The following is a 9392-nucleotide window of genomic DNA, read 5'->3' on the forward strand; positions in this document are numbered from 1 at the left end:
GTTAACTTCTCTTATAGATCTAATCCCCAAACCTCCTTTATTTTTTGGGGTACAGATAATATCCCAGTTAATGAAATGGAGTTTCTTGTCCTCCAAATTATGACCCCACCAAAAGCATCTTTCAATTTTTTCTAGCATGTTAATAGTACCAATAGGCAATAATTGAAAGCTGCTAGTATAAGTACAAAAAGATGATAATATAGATTTAATCAAAATGGTTCTACCTGCCTGAGTTGTGAATTTTTGTTTCCAATTGGAAAGAGATTGATGAAATTTGTCTACTAATCAGTTATAACTATCAATCCTGTTTTCCTTTTTGAGAATGAGAGCACCAAGATATTTCTCTCTATCAGTCATCAAGGGGGCATTCAATCTGAGAGTAAATTCCTGAATAATCTGGTTGGGAACACCCTTGCTAAAGTAAAAAGAAGATTTGGAATAGTTCACCTGCTGGCCCGAGAAACTACTATAGTGCTCCATAAGTTCTATCACTGTATTAAGGTTGTCTTGATTTGCTTTACCAAAAATAATAAGATCATCAGCGAATAGTAAATGTGTAATGCTAGGAGCCGCTGGATTGATCTTATAACCTGTAAATGTACCTTGATTCTCATAATGATTAAAAAGGAGAGAGAGATTGAGAGGTTAGGATAAAAAGATAGGGCGATAGCGGACAACCCTGTCTAAGGCCTCTAGAGGCCTTAAAGTCTCCGACCGTCACTCCATTAATCTGAATGTTGAATCTAGGAGTAGTAATACAAGACAAAATCAAATGAAGAATGGTCCCATTAAGTCCAGTCGCTTTGAGGACCGATTCAAGGAACTTCCAGTTAACCCTATCATAGGCCTTAGCCATGTCCATCTTAAGAGAGAAGTTACCTTTCTTTGCTTTTGATTTATGCATGGAATGTAATAGTTCCTTAGTGATGATGATATTATCAATTATTTGGCGAGACGGCACGAAAGCATTTTGGGTCCACATAATGCCTTCTTCGAGATAAGGTCTAATCCTATTTGCAACCAGTTTAGTGATGAATTTATAAACCGAATTACATACGGAAATCGGTCTGTACTCCGAGGCTGTACTCGGATTCCTTACCTTAGGAATAAGGGCTATAGTAGTATGATTTAAGAGAGGGTCGATTTTACCTGTGGCAAAGGCTTGTTGGATATACAAAGTAAGCTCGTTACCTATAGTGTCCCAATTGTGTTGGAAGAAAAAACATGGTAAACCATCTGGCCCAGGACTTTTAATCGAACCCATTTCCATGACTACAGCCTTAATTTCCTCCGACGAAGGAATCCTAGAGATATCGGTCAGTTGTTCAGCCGTAAAAACCTTATAGTTATTCAAAACTTCGGTGGGAGCATCGCATACCGGTTCATCCCTAAATAAATTCTGAAAATGGTTTATAAACTCTTCTGAAATAATTTTTGGATCCTTGGTTGACTCTCCATTTATTTTTGTTATTTGATGGATTCTGTTCTTTTGTCTTCTCGTTGACATTGCTAAATGAAAAGCTTTCGTATTTCGGTCCCCATTTTGGACCCACTTTGATCTCGCCCTTTGTTCTGCCTTTGTTCGCATGATGTCCTCCAAAAACAAAAGTTCTTCTTGTATTCTGCTTTCTATGATAAGATTGTCTTCAGAAGGAGTCAAAGATTGAATATCATGAAGTCTCTTTTGAAGAATAGATAAACGATTTTGCAAAACTCCAAAAGCCCTTTTACTCCATTTTTCAAAGATTCTTTAACTTGGCCAATTTTCTCTAAAAAATCACCCGTTGATCGTTCCCATTTATCAGTAAAGGTGTTCCGATAATCATCATGACGAGTCCAAAATATTTCAAATTTAGCTATCGTTTTAACCGGTTGACCGTCGACTTTGAGTTTGAGTAAGATTGGGGCGTGGTCGCTGTTGTACCGAGGGAGATGAAACACACCCGATTCTGGGAATTTCATCAGCCAATCTGGATCGCATAAGACTCTGTCCAGTCTCTCCTTCGTCAGATGATGGATAGACTTGTTGTTCGTCCAGGTAAACGCTGGTCCGTTGAATCCCAAGTCTATTAGACCAGCATTTTGAATAAATTTCTGAAAATGGGACATAAACGGAATATTAGGAGTGCCACCCAATTTTTCATTATTATTACTCAAAGCATTTAAATCACCTATACAGCAGTAAGGGTTGGTGATATTTCTAATTCTTTGCAAAAGGTTAGTCCAAAAAATTAATCTATATTGAACACTCAGAGGACCATAAATACAGAAAATATCATATGGTTCTTCATGAGGTGTTCTGACAGTAGCATGAATAACATTATGAGAGTAATGAAGAATATCCATATCTATTTCATTAGACCAATGGAGGATCAGGCCCCCACTCCTACCAATAGAGGGAACATACATATAGTTTAGTAAATTATTATTATTAAAACAAGGAAGAGGAATGTAATTAATAATCTTAGTTTCAGATAAGAAAACTATCGACGGTTTAATAGAACCAAGGAACTGTTTAAGTGTTTCCTTTGTCGGGGTGTTCCCGAGACCCCGACAATTCCACGCAAGGATCTTCATTGATTATGCGGCATTTGGGCTGCCGTTGCCCTTTCACTGTCCAAAACTAACTGATGAGGAGTTCGTTTGTAGTATTTTAACGATCGTTCTTCTGATTGTGGCATTTCTTCGTCTATTTGATCTTCCGATTGATGAGGACTGCTAGTGTGTCCAGAACCAGAATTGTCTCCTTGATAGAGCACATTAGAGTACATCCCTGTGACAGCATAAGAAGTTTCTATTCCTCTTTTCCTGGATTTGCACAAGTTAGACAACAAATCTCCAAAGTTAGTGGAAATAGAGTAGTTAGTTTCCGATCCAGGCTCTTTTTCATCCAATTTTTCTTGACTAAACGAGTCTGCCTCCCTAACTTTATTTTTAGCATTATAAGGGACCTTAAAATCATCAGTATAATTTGGAGTCATTGCCTTGAGAACTTTGACTCTCTGTTCATCCGTTAAATTCTGTTCAAGGAGATCATTAAAGGCCAACATGGTAGGACAAAATTTTATAGTGTGTCCCAAATACCCACAAGAGGTACAAAATCGGGGAAATTTTATAGTTATGGATAAAGTGATAAACTATTAGTTTAGTTTGTATGTTTATAGTTTGTATGTTTATGAAGTCAAATACTTATTGTTCTATCTTTTCGTGGAAGGAGTGTTGTCAAATGTGTATGGTTTTTGCATAGAAGTATTTGGGATGAAAAAATACACAACTTAGAATAAGTATTCAACTTCACGGAAGGAGTTAAACTTTTTTTCTTATCGAACTTAGTTTCTTAAGAGATAATTACTAAACGTATAATTTGTGAAAAGAGTTTACGTTTTGATATCAGTGGAGAAAGGGCCCCAAATATTTTTTTCGCACCGGGCCCCCAAATTCTCGACCACGCCACTGGTTGTTCGGTAATTTGTTGTAGGTCCGTTTCGGCGGTACATGTAAAGTCAACAAAGATGATAGGACGTACATTCTTTGGTCTATGCGAAAAGACATATTATATTTCATTTTTGAGAAATCGACTACGATATGCGTAATCCTTACAGAACATTGATACATCGTGAAGATGTGATAAGGACGATAAACGCCTAAGTTAAACCATTAATGAAAGAGGTCTAAAAACCCAATAACATAAAAGAGGTCTAAAGTCCGACAAATTTACTACATTATTATACTCTTAATAACCGAAGTTTAATGCGCCTAACTTAAACCATTAATGAAAGAAGCCTAAAGTCCGACAAATTTATTAAATTATTATACCTTTAATAACTCAAGTTCAATAAACGATGGATTCATTATCTGATAATAGAACAGAAGACTTTTAAGATTTTGGAATTTACGTCAACACTTTCAACCACGAAGTCAATCAAATGTCTCGTACCTCTTGTCTTATTAGCTACTATACTACCTTTTGTCATTTTTGTTAAGTCAACTTCCGTCTCGACGGACAACTAAAAACAAACGGAGTTCTTTCTTCTATTTTTGGAATCAAACGAAACTCTCACTAACTTCACTCCCCAATTTTCATCCCTCAAGGAATATCTCTCTCTCTGCCTTATTTTCTCTCTCTATAATCTTTCTACAAATTAACAGATACACAGAGAAAGAGAGAAGAAAGAGTTTAGATATATATATAGAGAGAGAGAGAATTTGATGGAAGCAATTTCACCGGCGGCGTACTCAGGTGTGAAGTTAGGAACTGTAGTTATTAACAAGAAGAAGTGTTTTTCTTGTCATGGAATTTCTGGTTCAATTATTCTTCCAACTTTGAGATCTAAAACTAGTATTTCCAATAAGACGAATCATCGTGTTTACACAGAAACTAGAAATCCATCAATTGATTTCAGTGATCCTGGATGGAAGATCAAATTTCAAGATGATTTCGAAAAAAGATTCAACATACCTCATCTATCTGATGATTTGGTCGATGATATTGTTCCGATTCCATCTACTTTTTGTCTAAAAAGCAGGTGATCACTTTTCATTCTCTTTTAATTTTGTCAACTTTGATCTCTATCAAACTAAATAAATTAGAGAAGTTTCTTTTTTCCCTTTAATTCCTTGTAGGCGCCCTGTAAGTGAGAATTTTGCAGATGGTTATCCATCAGATGAGAAGTGGAATGGTTACATAAACAACAATGACAGAGTACTTCTTAAGGTATTGCCCTAGAAATGCCAAAACTTCAATACTAAATCATCTCTTCTATGCTTATTACCTTATGTTTTCTTGTTATTGATTGAACTTGTCAGTTCATAATTTCATAGTGACTCGGAGTAGTTGTCTTTGTCAAATGATTCATGTTTATTATGTAATTTTTGTTTCTCTAATTCAACGTCTTAGGTTATACACTACTCTTCACCTACATCTGCTGGCGCTGAGTGCATTGATCCCGATTGTTCTTGGGTGGAGCAATGGTAAAATTTAACTCACTTTAGACATACCACATTTGTTGCAACTATATTGGATCGATCCATTTTTTTTACTTGGTTATCTCTGATGGATTGATTTTAAACATTTAAACTCATTCTAGGGCTCATCGTGCTGGACCACGGGAGAAAATCTACTTCAAACCAGAAGAAGTTAATGCAGCAATTGTAACTTGTGGAGGGTTGTGTCCTGGTCTTAATGATGTTATTCGACAGGTTACTTTCCATGACGCGCTACATATATGTAGGCCGATAAGGCTTTTCTAAGAATGTACTAAAACTATATCTTTTGATATTTTGTTTGTTTATCGATTGTGTACCTCTTTGCTGCAGATTGTGGTTACACTCGAAATATATGGTGTGAAAAACATCGTAGGAATCCGTTTTGGCTACCATGGCTTTTCTGAACAAGGGGTACCTAATATGCCGGTATATGCCTATGCTACAATGTTACATAACTCCTAGTAGTGCTAGAGAACAGGAAATTCAAGACAGACTCTAGGCAGAAATCCAATGTGGCTTCCCATTATTGGAGCTTCCAATGGTTCGTATCCACTTATGCTCCAATCATGGGAAGCCGTCTAACCATCCCCGAAATCTAGGGAGGTCTTTTCTTAATATCCGTATTCCCCCTTCATCCGGAACTGCCGTAACTTGGGCTCATCATGCTATACTCGCGGGGAAGGAAAAACGAGCAGTTTACATCTGCCTAGAGTCTGCCTGAAAGTTCCCTAGCTTTATTTTCAAGCATCCCTTGTTTCGTAGCTCTCAGTGAATTGATCCAGTGTTGACGTCTTTTTTGTATTGTTTTGTTTTTGAATCTGGCTTAGCTATCCAGAGAGGTGGTCGAAAACATTCACCTTGGAGGGGGAAGTTTGTTAGGTGTTTCACGGGCATTTCCCAACACTAGTGAAATAGTAGACAGTTTACAGGTTTTTATTGACTCCACTTTTTGACAGATTTGTTATTGAAATCAATTCTTATAGACTTGCATTATAAATCCATGACTTGAGACAGATTATATTCTGATTGAAAAGTAATGGCAGGAAAGAGGAATCAACATGCTTTTTGTGTTAGGTGGAAATGGTCCTCATGCCGGAGCTGATGCAATACACAATGAGGTTGAACAATCTGCATTTTGTCACTTTTTTGAGTACTGCATCTAGTATGCTAGTGTCAAGCTGGACACTTTAATATGTTCACTACAAGTTACTTAATTCGTCGACGCTGTTAGTCTGTGACTATATCCTTTATACACAAAAAAGTTAGAATCGACTCATGTTCCTTGTTTTATTGCTCAACTATCATATTTATCTACCTCCTATTCCTCTTCGTCTAGTTCAATCTATCACAAGTGGTTGCTCATTTCTTTTGTTGACACCAGACTCTTGGTGAAGGCTCATTTAATATTGTGATTTTTGATGTGTTAGTGTTGTAATAGACGGATGAGAGTGGCAGTGGTTGGCGTGCCGAAAACTATCGACAATGACATCCGGCTCATGGATAAAACTTTTGGATTCGATACTGCGGTCGAGGAGGCACAACGAGCAATAAATTCTGCTTACATTGAGGTACACGTTACTTTTGATTACTCTCAGCGACTTGCTCGCTAAAGTATTCTACAAAGAACTCTTCTACAAGTTTATCCGATCAAACTATTGCTGACCCTTATATTCTCATATTATTTCTTCCTGGTTTTAACAGGCACATAGTGCTTATCATGGTATTGGTGTTGTAAAATTGATGGGACGAGACAGTGGATTTATAGCAATGCATGCTTCATTAGCTAGCGGACAAGTTGACATATGCTTGATACCAGAGGTGCCGTTTGAGTTACATGGTCCACATGGTGTATTAACACATCTAAAGCATCTTATTGAGACCAAAGGATCAGCTGTAGTATGTGTAGCTGAAGGAGCTGGTCAAGTAAGTTACCATATAATGCACTGTATTTAAAGCATTTTGCTATGATTCTTCTGCATTTTTATGTATGTTTCTTGTGATTCATTAGATATTAGTCGTTAATCATTATTTATGTAGAATTTGCTGGAGACGACTAATGTGACAGATGCATCTGGAAATATTATGTCGAGAGATATCGGTGTGCATATTCAGCAAGAGGTTAGTAGTTGCATTTCCTTTCAAGTATGTATTTGGTTTGGACTTGGATATTTCATTCTAGAATATGTCCGACTAGAGATGTTATTAGCCTAGGTTATTCTTGTATAAATTGCTTAAATGAAAGCGAATAATATAGGTAAGAAATTTAACTTGAGCTTACAAGACATCATTCCAAAACGAAAAAAGAACAACTTCAGACATAGCAGTTGGGCTCTGGTTTAGTCGAGCCAATCATGAGTCTATTCACCAGACTCGAGCTAATTTTGTATGCGGGAAAGAGTAAAATGTAAAGTTTTTCTCTAAGCTATACTTTCATACTCCCATACGTAATATAAAAGAAAATGATGAAAGAAACAAAGAGAAAAATGGCGTGGGGTGAAGGACGGGCTCAATCAAGTTCACCAAACTCGGGTTGAGCGCAGGCTACCTTTGAGCCCGGGCGGACTTGTGAGGCCAAATACATCGCTATTTGCTATGTACAAGTATACAACATTCTGAAACATTCATGCGTTAAAATCGTTCTGTAAATATGTGACTTTGGATGTGCGAATATATTCAGAAGTTTGAGATACATAATATATTCTGCCGTGAACAGAATGCAGTTTTTAGTTCCTCTAGCCTTATAAAGAGCACTCTATTTTCAAGATATGATTTTAACGGGGACAATCCCATCAAATAACATATTCTGTTCGGTAACTTTTAGACATAAGTGTTGCATTTCAAGTGTTCAAATGCTACTTGAGTTTATTCATATTCATCCTGTTATAACAGATAAAAAGATATTTTAAAGAGGTAGAAGTTCCTGCCGATGTGAAGTATATTGATCCTACCTATATGATACGTGCATGTCGTGCTAATGCTTCGGATGGTGTTCTCTGCACTGTTCTTGGTCAAAATGCCGTGAGTCTCTCTCGCTCTATATATATATATATATATATATATATATATATATATATATATTTACATATACATGTTACTGAAGATGTTAAACGAGGAAAAATGGTTGAATTAGGTGCACGGAGCATTTGCAGGATACAGTGGGATAACAGTGGGTATATGTAATACTCATTATGTATACCTACCAATTCCTGAAGTAATTTCTTACCCGAAACAAGTAGATCCTAACAGCCGAATGTGGCATCGTTGCTTGACTTCAACGGGCCAACCGGACTTCATTTGATCTTATCTAACTTAATAGAAAACTTTCCGTAATTCGGAGAAAGAAAGTAAGACATTATTAGATTCTCATTGCAATATTCCTAAAACTGCGTATGGTCGTTTTCAATATCAGTTCTTACTCCGGAAGAAATTCCAAAAAGTGGAAATAAATGCTATGTTTGATTATAGAGGTATGGTTTTACTACTCCCCTATTAGGTAAAGATGGAATTACTTCTTAAGGTCTCAATAAAGAATATACCCTATTTGAATTGTCTTTCTTTTTGGAGTGATACTGTGAAGTTCTTTTCTTTCTAAGTAGATCTACTCGATGTCAGTATTGTTTCGAGTAATTTAAAATGTTTGTTTTTGTCTAAATCGTTTGGATGATTGATTAGGTTAATCACATATTTATAGACAATACAACAGGGGCGTGGTTGAGGGGGTGCCGGAGGTGCGACCGCACCTGGCCCCCTCACCTCTAGGGCCCCCTTTTCAATAACTACTAGAAAGAAACTCTCTCTCTCTATATATATATATATATATAGAAAAGAGTATCTATATAACAAAACACAATGTTTTGTGCTGACTGGGACAAAATAAATGCAGAGTGACTAGGACAAAATTAGTGCATTCTATTCAAATCTCAACCTATAAGTTTCAAACCTTGAATCTGAACCATTTGATCCTCTTGAATTTTTTTTTTTTTTAATTTTTGCATTGCTAACCCTTAGCATCAAAACTCTTCCCCTTCCTCCTCTTGCATTCTCCCTTGGTTTTACTTCATCAGTGGTTTATTGCTCATAAAATCTCTCATCAAATCTTTAAATAGTGGTCTATAACTATGGTTCTCCATTGTCCCCTCATTCAATTTCATCTTCTTCCATAAATTTTATCAATTTGTTTTTTCATATTCTTAGTGGAATCTAATTGTTCTCTATCTTCCTACATAAATATCATTTCTTTTTTATTACAAACATCACTTTCTCCCTCTTATTCTTTAGATTTTTAGTCCTCAACAAAAATTAGTTTTGTGTTTCTAATCCGTCACCCATTCTTACAAAACATTCAAATTTTCATTGATAAGAGATTAATAAACTTCGATGGCAGCAAGAAACCTAAACATCTCAGT

At 36.3% G+C, this 9392-nt stretch overlaps 1 protein-coding gene across 1 annotated transcript; it reads left to right on the forward strand.

The window, feature by feature from the left end:
* The first annotated feature begins 3963 nt into the window (after positions 1 to 3963).
* PFK5 (phosphofructokinase 5) lies at positions 3964 to 8541 on the forward strand. The gene is made up of 12 exons (XM_086652226.1): positions 3964 to 4526; positions 4624 to 4714; positions 4898 to 4971; positions 5088 to 5199; positions 5317 to 5412; positions 5814 to 5915; positions 6030 to 6104; positions 6414 to 6554; positions 6688 to 6909; positions 7024 to 7104; positions 7876 to 8004; positions 8117 to 8541. Exons 1-12 carry the CDS (start codon positions 4210 to 4212, stop codon positions 8282 to 8284), a joined length of 1608 nt encoding a protein of 535 aa, XP_086508352.1. The 5' UTR covers positions 3964 to 4209; the 3' UTR covers positions 8285 to 8541.
* The last annotated feature ends 851 nt before the right edge of the window (positions 8542 to 9392 follow it).

Source organism: Eschscholzia californica, unplaced genomic scaffold (assembly GCF_041429995.1).
Source record: "Eschscholzia californica isolate CP2 unplaced genomic scaffold, dmEscCali1.0.p SCAF_1, whole genome shotgun sequence".
Lineage (NCBI taxonomy): Eukaryota > Viridiplantae > Streptophyta > Magnoliopsida > Ranunculales > Papaveraceae > Eschscholzia > Eschscholzia californica.